Below are 20,122 nucleotides of genomic sequence, written 5' to 3'. Positions count from 1 at the left end.
CTGGTTGTTTAGGGTAGTCGCCATTTTTAAACAACACGTGGCATGACGCAATCCAGGAAATACAGGCCTTTAAGATGCTCCTAAATTGGCATGGTGTTTCATGTGAATCTTGGCCTGGAGATTGGACTTAATGAAGATTAAGATTTAAAATATTGTCTCTTTAATAAGTTACACTGTCATACACTTGAACATAAGAACTGGCAGACAAACCTTGTGCTGTAAATATGTGTTTGCCATTGATTTCAAAGAAAATAGATTGTTTAAAATTGGGATTTGCTTCCAAAATTACAATTGTGCTCTAATATTGCAAGAAAACATTGAGTTACAATAAAAATCAGTGTGTCATTGGCTGCAGTTTTCAGTTTGCAGGCTCATAATTGTTAACATTTTGTAATTAAGATAATTTTGAGAGTGATACAGCTATGGGTTTTAGAGGCCCATTGCCACTTTTCCACAAGTTTATAGGCTACAATGGTAGGAGCAAAATTTAACCCTCCAAGATTAAAAAGGAGATCTCTGTGGAAATGTATCTGATATCAAGTAGGTTCCTTTGACCATGGAATTACAGATTTCTTTTGTTTAATCCTCAAAACACAGGTTTGGGTCTGGTCTTAGATAAAAGGCTCAGATCTAGTCCTTGCCAAGGACTAAAGGTGGATCCTAGGGCAGATAAATAAAAAAAAAATGTTTTGTCTCTGTTTCAATACTAGAAGTTAAGATCTTAAAATTCTCAGTGTATAATGTTCATAGAATGTTTGTTACAGGCCCTTGCTCCTATGGACTTTTAGAATTTTTAGGTAAATGGCTTTCAAAAGTTGTTAGGATATATTAATTGGCTTTATCTTATTTACCTCATTTTAAGCTTGCCACAGAAGGTCTTAAACCTCTGTTTTCAAGGTAGGAAACGTTTGTTCCTTACTTCAAGCAGCAATCAAATTTATTATTAATGGTTGGTCTATTACATGGCAAGCATTTTTAGACAAAATTAATAATTGATATCCAAAAGATAATTTGTACTATCAGATCACATGTTTATTCCTTTGTTTCTCCCTGCTTCAACACAGATACCTGAATTGGGTGCTATAGCAGCTATTTTTAAGATGTTAAAAGTCAAGCTTTTAATAATAGTAGATATATATAGTTCATGGTTTATAATTGCTTAAAATTGGTCCATTTTTAATACTGCTAATTCTTAATATTTACAGTTTATGCAAATGTGATTCAAATTTCTAAGAACAAAGGATATGTTCTCTAAATGACTGTCCTTTAGGTATTTGAAATAATTTTATATCTTGTGCACATCAAATTGTAAAGACTTGTTCTTGATGTCCTCAATTTCTACCTCTACCACGTAATGGTGTTAATCCTAGAGGACTTAGTTATTACAGATAAATGATACTCATATTTCTAATTTAGAAGATTAAAAAATATGTGCATGTGACTAATGATTCATTTTTAGGCTGTCTAGTTGCAACTGCTCTAACAGAAAAAGCAACTAAAAATGCTATGTTTATTTTATATAATTACATAGTTATTGCCTATGTTATGGTTTATACTTTGTGTTCCAACTTAAATTAATAAAACAATATCTTCTTGGAAGAGAGAAGAGAGGGGAAATTGTGTCCCTGTGCATATAATTTAAATTATGCTTGCATGTTTTTAAGAAAATTTTAAAATTTGGATGCCAAGAAACTCCTTGTTAAATGTATATGACATCTTGTAATTAGGCATATTGATGTCTAGGTGAAATGAAGGAATTCACTTATTGACATATGCCATGATCCTGATTTAATATTGGGGAAGGCATGTCCCCTATGTTTTTTCCACAGAATGCTGCAGAAGATATGCTGACTGTGTGCTTGCTGAATGCCCAGACCATGGTAACATAAGAGCTGTATTGGGTATATGTTCTTGACTTACCTCAATTGTCAAATGTCCCAGGTTAGATAAATTGCCTAGCTTCAAGCTTTTAGACTTTGTGGGACAGAACATGGAGACTGTTAAGCTAGTTTAGGAAAAATTAATCTAAAGAAGAGTTAAAATTACTCTTCTCCTTACTGTGTTCAGCTGACTCAACCATAGACTGGTCTAGAAATAATTCCAATATTGAAGATTCCAATTTTGAAGATGGCTAACAATCTTCAGCCAGCTGTGTTAATTTAACATATAGTCTCCTCTTTTCCTGAGAAGTAACAGCATATCTCTTGATACACAAGGCTACCTCTCCCACCCCAGAGGCCAAGCTTTGGGTCCTTAAAGTTGTTAATTTGCAACTGAATTAGATACTTCAGGGACAAGTTAATCCTATTCCACCTTTAACTCTTGACCTTGTTTGTTAAGCAGACTGGCTGTCTACACCCAGGCTCACCTGGATGGAGAGATTGCATGTCTGTTAAAGACACTTGCAGACCCCCCTGGCTTCAAAACTTACACAAGTGGATCTCCAAAGAGGGAGCCACATAGAACTCAGATCTATGTGTGTTTGTTTAAGAACAAACATGGGTACCAGTGAGACGTGCGAGGCAAAGCACCGCATGGGGAGGTGAATTTCTGCTTCTGAGTCCCCAGGAAGTACACCTAATTGCATAGGGGTTAACGTCGAGAGGCTGTCCTTAAAATAATAAGGGAGCCTATTACCCCTCCTCTGAAAAAGACGTTATACAATATTTAAGAGGAATTACAGTCAATGCTTCCCCTCCTGGTTAAGGCCCGCCTTCTTATGAAGGATATTTATCCACTTGTTTTCTACCTCCTCGTGTTCTAATTAATAAAAAAAGGGAGGACATGTACAGAGCCATATTGGGGCAGTCTTGCACTTGGTCAGAGTTTGACTTTGGTCAAGGTTAACTTCTCCCAGATAGCCAGGATCCTGCTCCACCTAGGGTGGAGTGCTAGAAGTAAAGGTTAAGTTCATTGTTCCTCCAGGTCTAGGAATTCCTGAATTAAGCAGGTGACCCACCCAGCTGCCGGAGCAGTCAAGACTAGGACCTCCAAGAGAAGCTAGACAACTTCCACCGGAACTCAGCCTGGAGTCTGGGGGGAAGGGTTTGCCCAAACTGTTAAAAGGTCTGGCGCCATTAAAGTTTTTGGCTTTGATCAGTGAACATTGTCTTAGCCGTACTTCTTTTCGCCCCTCTTCCCTATTTATTCCTCAGCTTCTGTTCCAGAAACCCACTTCGTAATAGCTGCAGGCAGCTATGGAACCCTACACTGGATATAGTAGTTTTGGTTGGCATTTGTGTTCTCTTAGAGTCTGCATGAGATCTGCCCAGGATCTTCTTGCCTTCATAGTCTCAGGTAAAAAGTCTGCTGTGATTCTGATAGGTCTTCCTCTATATGTTACTTGGCCTTTTTCTCTTACTGCCTTTAATATTCTTTCTTTGTTTAGAACATTTGGTGTTTTGATTATTATGTGACGGGAAGTATTTCTGTTCTGGTCCAGTTTGTTTGGAGTTCTGTAGGCTTCTTGTATATTCATGGGCATCTCTCTCTTTAGGTTAGGGAAGTTTTCTTCCATAATTTTATTGAAGATATTTGCTGGCCCTTTAAGTTGTAAATCTTCACTTTCATCTATGCCTATAATCCTTAGGTTTGGTCTTCTCATTGTGTCCTGGATTTCCTGGATATTTTGGGTTACAAGCTTTTTGCATTTTGCATTTTCTTTAACTATTGAGTCCATGGTTTCTATGGAATCTTCAGCATCTGAGATTCTTTCTTCTATCTCTTGTATTCTGTTGTTGATATTTGCATCTCTGTCCCCTGATTTCTTCCCAAGGTTTCTATCTCCAAAGTTGTCTCCCTTTGAGTTTTCTTAGTTGTTTCTACTTCTGATTTTAGATCCTGGATGGTTTTGCTTAGCTCCTTCACTTGCTTGTTTGTGCTTTCCTGTAATTCTTTAAGAGATTTTTGTGTTTCCTCTTTCATGACCTCAGCCTGCTGACCAAAGTTCTCCTGTATTTCTTTAAGTTTTTTTTGAGTTTCCTCCTTGTTGGCTTTTGTATTCTCCTGGATTTCTTTCAATGATTTTTGTGTTTCCCTTGCAAGGGCTTCTAACTTTTGATCCATTTTCTCCTGAATTTCTTTAAGTATGTCCTTCATGTGTTCCTGTACCAGCATCATGACCAGTGATTTTAAATCCAAATCTTGTTTTACTGGTGTGATGGGGTATCCAGGACATGCTGGTAGAGGAGAATTGGGTTCAGATGTTGCCATATTGCCTTGATTTCTGTTAGTGACGTTCCTGCGTTTGCCTTTTGCCATCTAGTTCTCACTGGTGTTACTTGGTCTTGTCAGTGCTGGACTCACCAGTGCAAGCTGCCCCTTCCCTGTTGGCCTCTGGTGCACAGCTTACCCCCTGCACTGCCTGTAGACAGGGTGCTGCTGCCCAGGCTGTTCCGATCCCGAAGCAGGCACCCGAAGGCTCCCGCTGGGGCCCGCTGGATTCACTGGAGCACACCGACTTCTCCCAGCTCGCCGCCCGGAAGCCCCGCTAGCCTCTTGCAGGACCTGGAGATGTGGTGCGGCCGCCCAGGCTGATCTGGATCCGGAAGCGGAGAGAATTGAGCTGAGGGCTCCCGCCTGAGGCCTAGCCCCAGATTGTGTCTGTGGACCAGATGGAGCCCGTGTGCACCCCCAGGGAGCGCCGATGGTGTATGCTGCCGGGACCTCCCCTGTGTTCCGATCACTCCGCTGGGCAGCCGATCCCCCAACCGGGCTGGCGCATACAAGGTTAGCCTGGCTGCCCAGGCCCTGAGTCCAGGCAAAAGCCTGGGAGGCCAAGGTCCGAGCCAAGTTCCCCTAGGGCTATGACTGTTAATTGGGTCCGCCAGGCGACCAGGATGGCGGGCGTGTGTGCCCACGCTCCCCGAAAGTGCCGGGAGAGTCTGCTGTGCTAACAACCTCCTGGGCGGGTTGACTCACAGATGGCCCACCAAGCCGCCCAGTTCTTGGGGTCAGTCCTGTGCCTTTTGGGGCCTAGACCCCTGCTTTGTTAGCCTCAGGCTATGCCCGTTATGGCTCTGCCCGCCAGAGCTCTCTGTTGTCCTGCAGGCAAAATGGCGGCGCGCCAGCAGGCCCGGGCAAAAAACCTCCTGGCTGGGTTGGCGCCCCGATGGCCCCCCCGAACAGCCCAGGGCCTGGATGCAGGCCAATGCCCGTCGGGCTCAGACCCCAGAGGTGTTGGCCTCGGATTATGTTTGTGTACCTCAGACTGTCCGATGTCACTGGAGTTCGAAATAAAGATGGAGAGGCCGAGTTCTGTAGTGGCTTCCGTGCAGCGAAAGGCGCCGCAAAACCGCAGCTGTTTGCAGCCCAGCTGGTCAGCGAAGGTCAGTGGTCGTGGGCGCAGGGCCTAACTGGACCCTGTGTCGCCTTGGTTCCACTGCTGATGGCCCTTCAGCTGGACCAGCCACTGCTGTGCTGCCGCCACCGCCGCCGCCGCTGCCGCCGCCCCGGTTAACCCAATTTTTAAAACTACTATTAGTGAATGTAAAGTCACAGACTAACCCCAAAACAGATCAGGGTGCCTTCAACACCTTCCTCTTACCAACTAGACGGAACATCCTGTCACATAACCCAAGCAGAGCTGGGCGGTGGTGGAGCATGCCTGTAATCCCAGCACTCAGGGAGGCAGAGGCAGAGGCAGAGGCAGGTGGATTTCTGAGTTGAGGCCAGCCTGGTCTACAGAGTGAGTTCCAGGACAGCCAGGGCTATACAGAGAAACCCTGTCTGGAAAAAAACCAAAAAAAAACAAAAAAAAAACAAAAAAAAAAGCAGCTGGACACATCTGTAAAGGATTTTTCTTGACTAGATCCTTTGAGATGGAAAGGCCCACCTTAAATCCAAATTATTTCTGTTCAGAAGATTTACCCAAAATCTGGGCTAGGCCAAGCCTTCTACTGGCAGCTTTGAAAAAGGACATGGAAGAAGGAAGCTTTTGGGTTTTGCCGGCTTGCCCTCATTTTTGCTGGAAGTTCATATCTTCACTAGAATCAGAGCCTACTAATATCAGCTAAGACTTTGAGCCTCAAATACTGATCAACTACTGAATTCTTAGACTATCAGAAGACAGCCACTGTTAGACTATCAGGACCACAACCTGTAAGATACTCCGATAAATCCTAGATAGGTAGGAAGCTAGGTAGATAGATAGATAGATAGATAGATAGATACATACATACATACATACATACATACATACATACATACATAGATGGAGATAGACAGATATGAAATGATATGATATAGATTAAATATTAATGCATATGATAGATGATAGATAAGCTATAAGACTGAGATGACAGATATAATATGATATAAGATAAATATAAATAGATATTGTATAAGATAGATATAGATGATAGATATGATAGATAAATATAGATAGATGACAGACAAATGATAGCTGGATAGATGATGGATGGATGGATGGATAGATAGATAGATAGATAGATAGATAGATAAACAGATGATTGATTCATTCTAAGAGTTCTGTTCCTCTAGAGAACCCTGAATAATTTGCCATGCACCAAATGGCATAACAGACATCTATAGAACATTCCATCCAAACATTGAAGAATACATATTTTGTTTTTCTCAGCAGCCAATGGAATTTTCTCTAAAATAGGACATATGTTAAAACACAATGAAAATCTTGACAAATACTGTAAAAAAAAAATCCTACTTGTAGTCTATCTAATACAATGAAATAAGACGACAGACTAGTAGTTCTCAACCTACCTAATGCAGTAACCCTTTAAAGCAGTTCATGTTACAGTGACCCCAACCATAAAATTATTTCATTTCTACTTCATAACTGTAATTTTGATCCTATTGCAAATCATAATGTAAATATCTAATATGCAGGATATCTAATATATGACCCCCAAGGGGCCATGACCCACAAGCTGAGAGCTACTGCTCTACTGATAGACAAACTAATGTAAATTAAACAACACAAGAAATCAAGAAGGTGCCTGGCATCCGTGGGAGGGGAGGCCCTTGGTCCTGTGAAGGCTTGATGCCCCAGTGTAAGGGAATGCCAGAGCAGTGAGGTGGGAGTGGGTGGGTGGGGAGGTGGGGAGCACCCTCATAGAAGCCGGGGGAGGGAGATGGAATAGAGGGTTTGCAGAGGAGAAACCAAGAAAGGGGATAACATTTGAAATGTAAATAAATAAAATATCCAATTTTTAAAAAGGAAGAACTCAAGAAGGAAGATGAAAATACAACCTATCCAAGTATTAGAAGAAAAGCTTGTAGCTCTAGAGGGTCCAGAAGATATCCCCTCCCAAATATAAGTAGCAATTTGTAAGCGGAACACCAGCAAACATGAAGAACTTTATGACTGCTCGTCTCTGAATGCCCAACTTTACAGAGGGATCTTCAGTTGCTCAACTGTATAACTTAAATGAAATGGGGCTAATTAGACCCTCAGATAGCAAAGGTCAAATGGCAGCCTGGAGTCAACAAAGGCAAGGTAAACGTTTTTGATGTAGTGAGCACTGCAAACAAAATAATGCTCATTGTGGCCTCATTTGTATAGATCTTCGGCAATAGCTAATTAATTGTTAATACTCATGGTGTTCCTAGAAGTAAAGTAAAAAAGAAGCCTACATTCTTGTTCAATTTGTAAAAGCAGGAAAAAGTCCTGAACAAAAGAACCAACACTACCCAGGATTGCAGAAACAAAGACCATGGCCCTTCAAGCAACTTTCAGACATGAACCAGTTTAGAGACAAATAAAGTAGAGGCTGGTTCTACTTGATGAAGGATCTGGCTTAAAGCTTCAAAAAAAAAGTACTAATGACCCTCCCATTCTCTCCCTTCTGCTAGGGTAACCATACACTGGAGAAAATTAAATAGTCAGGACATCCGGGGCCTACTAGACACTAAATCTTAATTAGTCCTTCAGACCCCCAACACTGTTGTAGTCCTCCAGTTAAAGTGGGGGACTTTATGAAGGTCAGATGATATCTGACCTTTGGTTATGAAGTTATAACCAAAGTTTGAATCACAGCAGGTCCAGTGGGTTTCTGAACTCTCCCAAGTGTATTTTCCCATTCCCAGAATATATAATTGGGAGAAATATACTTAGAAGTTTGTTGAATCTTCATATTCATTTCCTGATCTTTGGAATGAGAGATATTATGGTTAAGAAAGGTAAAATGAAAGCATTAACATACCTCAGAAAAAATAGTGAACTCAAATCATTTCACATCCCCTAAAATGATTATTCCACCATTAAGGTCTTAAAAGATGCTAGCTCAGTCCACTTATTTTTATTCAGTCATAACACAAGGTTAATTGGGGATGGTAAAGGTGATGCTTTTAACTATCAAAGTATCTTGCCCTTGCTGCCAGGAGAGAAGAAAACTCAGACAAATCTCAGTCCCTATTGACCATGGCTGGCCAAAATCAAAAGTAAGAACTCCCAAGTTTTCCAGGAGTATTCTAGGAGCAGCAAGTTTTATACAGCTGTAAGCTATATAAGTGCAGACTTTCCAGAGAGACAACATTTCTTCAAGGTTCAAACTGTCTCAAAACAATTTCTCAGGCTCTGATTAAGCCAAACATGGCAAAGGCTTTGCTGAAACACTTCACTCAAAGCCAAGCACAAAGACTATACATTCCACTTAAAGCCAGATATAAAGGCTCACTACACATGTCACTACAGTTAGACCAAAGAGTGGTTTCCTTGCATGAACAGAGTTACCTATCTCCTGGTACAAGGTATGCAGGTCGTACAAATACTTCTATCACCATTCTGTCCATAAAGACTCCCAGAAGTGATGGTAGTGGCAATGCCAGCAGTATACCTTAACACTTTCAAGAATCCATTATCTTTCCTTACGTCATAACTTAGTTTGAAATGATCTTGATTGCTCGCCTCAGCTACAAGTTATTATACTGCTCCATTATATTCATGGCATCGTGTTATTTGATAAACCAAATAGGAAATATCAATCATTCTGGACTTGTTAGTAAAGAACACGCACATGAGAAAATGATAAATAAATATATCACAACTCAAGATCTTTCTATTTTAGTAAAATGTCTAGGATTTCAATGGTTTAAGACTAAGAGATATCCTTTCTAGGGTGAAGAACAGATAGTGAAACCCTGCCCTTTCTACCACCAAGAAAGCACAGGCTTATTAGACCTCTTCTAGAGAAAGTACATTACTCATTTGATTGTGTTACTCCAGTCCATATAGCAAATGAGTTGGAAGATGTCTTTTTTTTTATTCGATATAATTTATTTACATTTCAAATTATTTCCCCTTTTCTAGCCGCCCCCCCCACTCCCCGAAAGTCCCGTAAGCCCCCTTCTCTTCCCCTGTCCTCCCTCCCACCCCTTCCCAGTTCCCCGTTCTGGTTTTGCCAAATACTGTTTCATTGGAAGATGTCGGTTTTTAATAGACTCTAGACCAGCGAAGGCTTTTCACCAGGTCCAGGCTGCTATATGGGCTGTTGTGCTACTTGGATCACAATATCTAACAGACTCATTGTATTTAGTGTGTTAATGACAGAGGAATGCTGTTTGGGTTCTTTGGCAAGATTCTATAGGTGAATCACAGAAGAGGTTCTTAAAATTTTATAACAATATATCTGATGTTTATTCTTTTTTAAAAAATAATAATTTGACTGAACAATGGTTTTTTAAAACACTAAAACTTGAAACTTGTTATCCATCTAAACAAATGGATACAAATCCATTAAAATGACTTGAAAAGCTTAATGATGAAGAATAAGCTTATCTCACATGATGCAGCCAGCCACATTTGAATCAGGAAATAACAGATAATAATCAATGGATACTGTACATCAAGCGCTCTTTTATGCATTTAATCCAAATGAGTTTGACTCTAAGCACCATGGGAAGAAGTCACAGTCATTATTCTACTACAGAGAACACTGAAGCACAAGAAAATAATCTACCTAAATTTACATAGCTTGCAAGGAAAGGAGGCAGACTTCAAACCTCATGTCAAGATGCATACCCTTAGTCGCTGTGCAATACTACCTCGAGAAAAGAACATGCTAAGTATGTCAATGAAAACTTGGTTTCTCCAAAAGATGAGACCCCATGTTCACATATTGGCTTTCCCCCTTACTTATGTTAAAAGAAAAATCAAAAGCTTCATTAAATTGAATATTAAATTTAACGGAATTTATTTCTAAAATGAATGCATCATGCAGTATTGAAAACTGGGAGAGAACAATACTGGCGAGGCAATACTTATAAACAAGAAGAAATCACAAGCATACCCATGCGGCGAGGCAATACTTATAAACAACAAGAAGAAATCACATGCAGAAAACAACCGTATGACCTAAGATTGGCTGAAGTTTGTTGTTGTGATCAAAAGTTCATTATCACATGAATATATCCCAAAAATATTTGCTCAATAAATTAAGTAGCAGTTTACGACAAATGTATTAGCTTTAGGCCAAAGCCAGCATGAGCTACACGATCTTATGTGTATCATTTATATTCGAGGCCACTCAATCACCTTCCATGGCAATAAATATTCTTTTTTATTTAAATACAAACAAAAATTGCATTTATTTATTTACTCATTTATTTATTTATTTTTATTCATAAATGGTGCACACCTTTAATGCCAATACTCAGGAGACAGAGGCAGGGTATCTCTGAGTTTGACGCCTGCCTGGTCTGCAGAATGAGTTCCAGGAAAGGCAGGGCTAAACAGAGAAACCCTGTCTTGAAAACTCAAAACAAAAACTATTTATTTATTTGTTTGTTTGTTTGTTTGTTTGCCTATTTATTTGTATGTATATGGTCATTCTCATGGCACACATGCATGTGGAAGTCAGGGTACAATTATGGAAATTGGTTCTTTCTTTCCGTAATGTGTGTTTTAAGATGGAACTTAGATCCTCTTAGCAGTAAGCACCTTTACTGCTTGAGCCATTTCACTGGCCCAAACATAAAGATTCTAACACTTCATTTACACAAAAATTTGGAGGCTTCGAGGGGAGACTATAAGTATAGTACTGAAGACTAGAATCTGATATCAAAAGAACTCAAATCTGTAACCCTATGATTTTAATTACATGCAACACATAAGAAACTATTAAGAGCACGACACTTAAACAATGTCAACTCAAATGCACACAAAAGCCACACTTCTTAGATCCAGTGGGTTATATTTTATATTTACTGACACATGTATGTGCATATCAGTAGTGATTTTTAAAACAAGAGATCATGATCTGAGACAAAGTAGAGAGGGGACGTGGGAAAAGTTGAAAGAAGGAGGAAGGGGACATAATTATATTTTAACTGGATTTTTTAATCCACTAGTGAGAAACAAGCCACACAAAACAAAGACAACTCAAATTACTAAATAGGATTTATAGTTCCCACTTACAGATTGGCAATAAAGCAGTGGTTTAGACCCTTTCCCAGGTATCCAAGTCCCTCATAGGAACCTAAGCACTAAGGTGCCTTTGCACATACTGTACCTCTTTGACGATTCTCACTCCTCTTGGATCCTTAATATTAACAGCTATACTCTAAAAATCAAAATGTCAACATTAGAATTCTTCCATAAACATTTTCATCATTACTGTCAGTTCAACAACAGAGCCATTCATATCATACAAATTCCCATTATAAAGCAACTTAGTTCCTTTATGAATAAAAACTTTAGCTACAATCAATGCTTATCTGACACAAAGAACCACACATAGTACATACTTTTCAGTAGTAATACTGTATAATACCAACATAGAATAAATGTAAAGAACCAAATTATTTTTTCACAATATTTCCATTATAAATTCTCATAATTTATTAAGTTATTTAGTACAGGAGAAATAGTAATAAAAATTTTATTGCTTAGATGTGATCATGAAGCTTGAAATATTAGTTACATATCAAAAAGTAAGCCATGATAACAAAAAATTTGTAACTGCCATAGAATTACACAACTAAAGCAAAAACAGGAAATAGCCTTACTTTTTTATTTCGATTAACACTAAGAAAATATGTACTTTCAGTGTTCGCAAAAGGAGGTCCCCACGATCGTGTGTCATCACCAGCTCCTGTAAATGATATGAGTTATTAATTGCAAACCGACACGCTCAGTTCTGTGTACACTCCCAGGTACCTGAAAGGTGCTCAACTCATCCTAGTAAACCCTTACCCACTCACTAAACTTACCAGATCTCCACTTTTTAATGCCAATTGCCAATCATTCCATATTCACTTTCACTAACTTGCAGTACTGAAGGTCAAAATCCAAAGGAAAACTTTTGCTAGCACTCTTTAAAGTTGATAACCAGCAAACTTGGGAGGGGGTCATTTTTTGGCAAGTATGTTGGTCAGTTCCTTTATAATTTCTAGACACTGATTGTGAAATAAAACTATAAAGTAAATAAAAGATGTGTTATATATTATTTAAATCAGAATAAATAATGTGATTTTATATAAATTTGCATAAAGTGTTGAGCATACAATAAGAAAATATTTCTGTAATAAAAATCTGATAAGCCAAAACAGAGGCTGGGGGAAAGGCTCATCATTAAGTAATGTGCTTGTTGCTTTTTTACCATAGTTCAAATCCCCAGAACCCATATCAAATCCAGGTGGGTGTGGTAGTCTGCCCTTATTCTCAGTACCTACTAGGTGGAGACAGAAAATCCATAGACTAATACAAATACAAATGTTAACTTGGTTATCAACTATGATATCAAGAGAAGTAGAATGGGTGTTCTATCTGAAAACAGATGATGCAATAAAAGTAGTGCTTTACATTGAGGCATATAATACCAACACTGAGGGTGTTGTGACATCAAGAGAAGTTCAAGACCAGTATGTGTATCTCTCTCTGTCTCTGTCTGTCTCTGTCTCTGTCTCTGTCTCTGTCTCTCTCTCTCTCTCTCTCTCTCTCTCTCTCTCTCTCTGTGTGTGTGTGTGTGTGTGTGTGTGTGTATGTGCGTGTCCCTCTCTCCCTCAGACCCTCACAAAAAAAAGGAGCAAGAAGAATAGTCTTGCAATAGAAGGCTAGAGCTTTACAGAACCTGGGCTGTGGGAGTGGGGTGCTCAGCAGTCCCCAGCATAAGCAACGGACAAAAGGCGGCATATGGCACTGCCTGGATACATATTATAACTGAGTGGGTGAGGCATCGCCTCTGGAAAGCAGGGCCTGAGAAGTTCTGCCAGTGGAGACTGACAAGGCCAGGCTCAGATGGATGGTAATATTCACCTTGGTGCTATGAGAATCTTTTGCTAACTACTTTGGACTCTTGTGAAAATCTATTTAGAAAGAAATTGAATCTCCCAAGTATTCTACCTTAAAGGGTTTATCATTTATTGTAAATTAGTAATTTCATATTATTATAAATTATTGTCTTTTGAGTCTTAGGGATAAATAACTACTATGGTACTGTATTAGACCATTCTCGATGAGTTAACAATTCTGTCTCCAACCTTTAAGTATCAAATCTTTGAAAAGAAATGATAATGCGATTTCATCACTTTTGAGGAACATTCTCATTTAGCACATGCTGGACTAGAACTCACTAGACGGTAAATAATGACCTAGATCTACTAAACTTTCTGCTCCCACTTCCACAGTGCTCGGTTACAGCTGTGCACCACCAAAAAGAATACCAATAATTTTTGTAAACTCCAAAATGAACAAGTTAAAGTATAGTTAGAGAACAAGAATAATAGGTACTATGCCCAAGTGCTTGCTGGAGGAAAAGGGCATGCTACACTGGCACTTTCCTGAGCATTTTATCCATAATAGCATAAACTATTGAGTTGCCAAAATGCTAAGAAGGCACCAAATAAAATGAGAAATGTGTACACAGAGTATGTTTATTTGTAGGCAAAGAAGAAAAGAATGAAGTGAAAAGATGTGACATCCAAGCATGTGTTTGAGACTTTGAGGCTCCAGACCAATCTGGGTTAGGTAGAGAGATACTATAATTAAATAGGTAGATAGGACCCAGAGACAGCTTGACACCCAGGAGTTCTGAGTCTAGGGTCTGTGATCTAGTATAGCAGGTGAGACCCCAACCCCCAGCTCATAACTAGCCTAACTGGGACCCTCGGGGACCCAGGGGATGCAGGAACCCTGCCCAGCCAGACACACATCCCTTCCAGTTTGTACCTGCACCAGGAAGCAGAGTCTGTGCTCTGCATTCCCACCCTCTCAGCCTGCACCAAGAGGCAGCATGAACCCCAGGAGTTTTGACACATCCAGGATCACAGGTGAGGCCCCAATCCCTCTGTCAATACTTGGCTTAACTGGGACCACCCAGGATCCAGCTGAACAACTGTTATGTATGTGCAGAGGGCCGAGGTCCTTCCTAAACATGCTCTCGATTGGCAGTTTAGGCTCTATGAGCCTCTATAGGCACAGGTTAGTTGATTCTGTATGTTTTCTTGTGGTGTCATTGAACCCTCTGGCTCCTTCAAATCTTCCTCCCCATCTTCCAAAGGGTTCCCCAAGCACCACTTAATATTTGGCTGTGGGTCTTTGCATCTGTTTGCATCAGTTTCTGTGTGAAGCCTCTCTGATGAGAGTTAAGCTCCAGTCTAGGCTCTGGTCTGCAAGTATAGAAGAGTATCATTAATAGTATCAGGGGTGGCTTCCCCCTCATGGCATGGGCCTCAAGATGGGCCAGTCATTTGTTGGCCCTTCCCTCAATTTCTGCTCCATCTTTATCCCTGTACATCTTGTATGGCAGGACAAATTGTAGATTGAATATTTTGTGGCTGAGTTAGTGAATCCCTCCATTGGAAGCCTTGCCTGGTTACAGGAGATGGCCGGTTCAGGCTCCATATCTCCCACTGTTAAGAATCTTAACTCGAGTCACCCTCCTAGATTACTACGAGTTTATGAGTTTACGTTGCTCTAGCTTTGTAGCTCATCCCAGATACGCCCTCCCCCATTCCAGCTGTCTCTCCCAGTACTCTCTTCCTGCATCTTCCCCCACCCCCCGACACCCGCCTGATCCCTCCTGTTCCCATCCCCACCCCACCTCACAGCCCTTCCCCATCCAGCCCCTCCCTTCATCTGCATCCATGTCTATTCTAGCTCCCATTCTCTGTGAGATACAAACACCCCCTTAGGCCCTCCTTGCTACTTAGCTTCTTTGGTTCTGTGGATTGTAGCAAAGTTATCCTGTGCTTTATGACTACTATCCACTTGTGAGTATACACTATGTTTGTCTCTCTGGGTCTGGGTTACCTCATTCAGAATGATCTTTTCTAGTTGCACTCGTTTGCCTGCAAAGTTCATGATGTTATTGCTTTTAATAGGTGAGCAATACTTCATTTTTTAAATGAATTATCCATTCTTCAGTCGAGGGGCATCTAGGTTGCTTCCAGTTTCTAGCTATTACAAATAAAACTGCTATGGACATAGTTGAGCAAGTGTCTTTGTGGGACGGTGGAGCATATTTTGGGTGTATGCCCAGGAGTAGTATAGCTAAGTGTTCAGGTAGAACTATTCCCAATTTTTCTGAGAAAGCCCCAAATTGATTTCCAAAGTGGTTGTAAAGTTTTCACTCCCAACAGCAATGGAGGAGTGCTCCCCTTGCTCCACACCCTTGCCATCATGAGCTATCATTTGTAGTTTTGATCTTAGCCATTCTAACAGGAGTAAGATGGACCCTGAGAGTCCTTTTGATTTGCATTTCCCTGATGACTAAGAATATTGAACATTTCTTTAACTTCTCAACCATTCCTCTGTCAAGAATCTAAAGGTCTGTACCCCATTTTTAATTGGGTTCTTTGGTTTGTTGATATTTAGTTTCTTAAGTTCTGTATATATTTTTGATATCAGCCCTCTGTTGGATGTAGAATTGTCAAAGAACTTATCTAAATTCAGTTTTTTTTAAATCAAACTTTTATGGTATGAAATTAAATGTTTCTTTTATTAGTAAATAATGACTTAGGTTAGGTTGTTTGGATCTCTTGTTGCTGAACTTTGACTCTTCTTCCTTCTCTTTCTCTGTATCCTATGTTCTTCTTTTTCTGCACCTTTTGGCCCTTCAGCCCAAAGTCATGGAGTGTAGCCTCACTAACCCATGGGACCACTCACCTGGGCTTAGTAGAACCAGGATCATAACTGAGTACTTGTATATTCATTTTACATTAGGACTAGTTGATCAGCACACAGGGTTGTTACAATGATTCAACTAAAATCAATGGAGGGCTTAGAACTTGCCTAGCATTATGGTATTGCTATCAGAACTGTAATTATGTACAGTAACAGAATCTGTCAGTACATGAAAAGGAACTAGCTTTAGTCTTAGTCCTTGATACATACAATTAATATAGACACATAGAAAGACAGGGAATATATAAAAATAGCTCATTTCCATCATTTTCTCACACAATTTATGGGTGTGCTAATCCTGGATTATTTACAGAATTCCCCAAAACATTTTTTGCCTCTACTTTTTTATTAGATTCTACTTTTTAAAAGTAGAGATTTACCTGGTCTTTCCACTTTTATAACTTCTGCTCCAAGATCTCCTAAATTCATCGTGGCAAAAGGTCCTGCCAGTACTCTACAAAGTTAAACAGTGATAAATAAATGACCATCTCAAGATATTTTATTAATTATTATCTTAAGTCATTTTAACAGAGAGAAGCTCATATAATGCTAGCAATGATCAAACATGTTAAAATTGAAATTTTCTATATTTATCAAGATCTTTAAAAACTCCCTTTGATGCAGGAACTTTATTTCTAGAATTCTATCCTGAGGGGGGGAAAATTGAAACTAAAGCAAAGATTTGCATATTAAAAGGCCTTATTTATAGAAGTAAATTGAGTAATAATTTGGGCATTTATAAATGTCATATTTTGTTGACTTTAAATGAGCATGGGAAATTATTCAAAATATATTGATACATTTAAAATATAGGTAAAAACTTCAGAGCAGCAGTAGCACACGCCTTTAATCCCAGTACTTGGGTGGCAGAGGCAGGAAGATGTCTGAGTCTGAAGCCAAACTAGTCTACAAACTAAGTTCCAGAACAATCACAGGTACACAGAGAAACCCTGTCTGGAAAAAACAAAACAAAAGAGACGGGGAACATAATTTTCATATGTATATAATTTGAGGATAGTTATATGGAAATATGAATATTGGGAAAATTCATAAATGCTACATTAATTGTTTTTGATATTATAGGCCAGAATTTTTCTGTTAATTTATCAAAATTTCAACATAAGCATGTAAATATCTCCATATAATCTAAAAACTTATCAAGCCTTTTCAAAAATGGGGGAAATTCAATCACTAATCTACAGGAAACCCAACACAAACCTTGTTAGATCCAGAATTCTCACACCCTCCAGCGGCTTCACACTGTCACAATCTGCCAGGACAAACAACATTGAAGAGTATAGATTACAAATTTTTACAAAGGAAACAATATGTAATTCTTCATATTCTAAGTAATCTGTTAGTATAAAAATAATTTTCCTTCTCAATAATTCTGTTCGATATGTAACATAGAAACCTTGGCCTGTCTCATTCAAATAAAAAAAAAAAATACAAGGTTCTGCAGGAACTATAAGGGGGTCTCCAACCTCTCTCCCGTGCAGGCCTGAAACACAGAGACCAAGATGAGGGAGGCTGCAAAGGCCCAGGGCTGCCACTCAAGCCTCCCTCACTGAGCACTGAGAGGACCTGCTAGAGCTAGATGCCTGTGATAACTTCATCTTTCCAAATCAGCACAACTGGGCCAGAAATGTACTCCACAGAGTAGTCTTTCAATTTCTTACGTCCTGTTATTTAATTCCCACTCTTGCCCCTATGTCTCCTGATTAATGGTTTTGATTTTGCTACTGCTCCATCCAGTTTCCAGACTCTTGTGTGTAATTCTCTACCCACTATTTTATTGTGTACTCTCCGCCACACTTTTCTCACACATTCCTCTCTAAGTCCTGATACCTATCTCTCCCAGCCTTATACTCTCTTTTACTTCTTGATTTCACCATCAATAGCTTTCACAGTTACTAAAATGTGTGAATCCTCAGTATTTCTGCTTTTTCTTCCCAGTGTGTTCCTCCACATCAATTGATTTTTCTTTTCAGACTTTTCTCAATCTGGGTATAGAAAAATCCCTCACTGCAACTGTCTGCCAAAGTTATTATGGATTTTAACTGTAAGTTGACAGTTAAAACTAACAATCAGTAGTGGTAACATAGCTTAGCTGCTAAATGCAATTACTTCCAACCCTGAAACCCAGTTCCATACCGGGAACACACAAAGTAGAAAAAAACCAATTCCCACAAGTTATCCGCTGATCTATAAACATTCACTGAGAACATGCGCATCGTTTTGCATACAGACATGTAAAGAAAATAACCAGGCCTAAGAAGAGCTGGTGAAGGGTAAAACATGTTCAAAATAGATGATATGGAAAAGTTAAATAAAAACAGAGAAAAGTCCATGTACCCAAGGGCATCACTGTGAAAATCTAAAAAACAAACCTTTTTTTCTAACAAAAGAGGATATGAAGCATTTCACAGGGCAGAAAGGCAAACATGGCTATATATAAAGGACTACTGAAGAGGATAGTTTCAGATTTTTTACAGGGGTGTGTGTGTGTGTGTGTGTGTGTGTGTGTGTGTGTGTGTGTGTGTGTGTAAAACAGACTGACTTGGTACCCACATGGATGCAAGTTCCAATGGGAGCCAGAAAATAGTACTGATGCCCTAGAGATGGAGTTACAGGAATTTGTGAGTTGCCAAATGTGTGTGCTGAGAACTAAACTCTGGTCATAAAAGATCTGCAAACAGTCTTAACCACTGAGCCATCTCTCCATCTCTCCACTGTCAGATTTCTCAATGATATTATTAGAAGCTAAAATAGAACAAAATCTTTAAAAAATTCAGGGTACAGAAATCTCTTCCCTATGTCTAAATACAATCAAGATACAAAGCATGGGGGCTGGAAAGATGGCTCAGTGGTTAAGAGCACTGACTGCTCTTCCAGAGGTCATGAGTTCGAATCCCAGCAACCACATGGTGGTTCACAACCATCTGTAATGAGATCAGATGCACTCTTCTGGAGTATGAAGATAGCTACAGTGTGCTCATCACATATATAAAATAAATAAAAATCTTTAAAAAAAAAGATACAAAGCATGTATGAAAGTGAAAGTAGGTAAAATAACATTACTTCCAGGCAGCCTATCTCGGGAGTGGGGGAGGGGAGCCTTTAGGTGTTACCATTCAACAAAAACATGAGTAACAAAAAAATAGGCACTAGATGACCCAAAGGAAAGAGCATTAGAGAGGATGCTGAGGATCAAAATGGGGTACATCTGATCCAGGATACTTAAAATGGAGCAGGAAAGAAGTGTTAAGCAGAGCTGAGAGACGTGGAACTGAGCTGCAGGCACAACACAACACCCTTGACTGAACTGACCTTTGAAATAGTAAGTCTATTGACCTGAAAAATGGATCCTGTCTTAGTTCGGAGTTCTACTGCTGTGATGAAACACTGTAACCAAAAAGCAAGCTGAAAATAAAAGGGTTTGTTTGGCTTATACTTCCATATTGCTGTTCATTATTGAAGGAAGTCAGGACAAGAAGTCAAATGGCAGAACCCTGAAGGCAGGAGCTAATGCAGAAGCCATGGAGGGGTGCTGCTTACTGCCTGGCTGAACATGGCTTTTTTCAGCCTTCCTTCTTACAGAGCGGAGGAATACCAGCCCAGGGATGGCACCACCCACCACAGCCAGGCCCCTCCCCATCGATCACTAATTGAGAAAAATGTCTTACAACTAGATCTCATTGAAGGCATTTCCTCAATTGAGGCTCCTTCCTTTCTGATGACCCTAGTTTGCTTCAATTTGACATACAAAAACAGTCAGTACAATCCCCATCACCCAAACTACACTGAGATATTATATCCAGTCCCTTTTTGACAAGATAACCTTTTATCATCACCTGTCATAATTTCTGGCTAACTGCTGATGTTACTGCCATCCAAGAGCACTGCAATTTAAATTTAAAAATTACAAACACAGGAAAACTGCCCAGGGAAGGATCGCAGACACAAGGGAACTGCTGCTGCTGTAGGGATCTCAGTGTCTTAACTACCAGGAGAAAATTGTCA

At 39.7% G+C, this 20,122-nt stretch overlaps 1 protein-coding gene across 1 annotated transcript in view; it reads right to left on the bottom strand.

The window, feature by feature from the left end:
• Positions 1–20,122, bottom strand: part of Sugct (succinyl-CoA:glutarate-CoA transferase) — an 819,151-nt gene that overhangs the window by 778,143 nt on the left and 20,886 nt on the right. Inside the window, exons 2-5 of the mRNA XM_052157285.1 lie at positions 17,318–17,369; positions 16,480–16,553; positions 11,983–12,068; positions 11,487–11,537 (exon numbers count right to left, since the gene is read on the bottom strand). Of these exons, the coding sequence (XP_052013245.1) occupies positions 11,487–11,537; positions 11,983–12,068; positions 16,480–16,553; positions 17,318–17,369 (263 nt within the window). The remainder of the gene's footprint in view (positions 1–11,486; positions 11,538–11,982; positions 12,069–16,479; positions 16,554–17,317; positions 17,370–20,122) is intronic.

Source organism: Apodemus sylvaticus, chromosome 14, assembly GCF_947179515.1.
Source record: "Apodemus sylvaticus chromosome 14, mApoSyl1.1, whole genome shotgun sequence".
NCBI classification, from domain to species: domain Eukaryota; kingdom Metazoa; phylum Chordata; class Mammalia; order Rodentia; family Muridae; genus Apodemus; species Apodemus sylvaticus.
The sequence above is the reverse complement of the archived record's forward strand: the minus strand, read 5'-3'. Positions and strand labels throughout refer to the sequence as shown.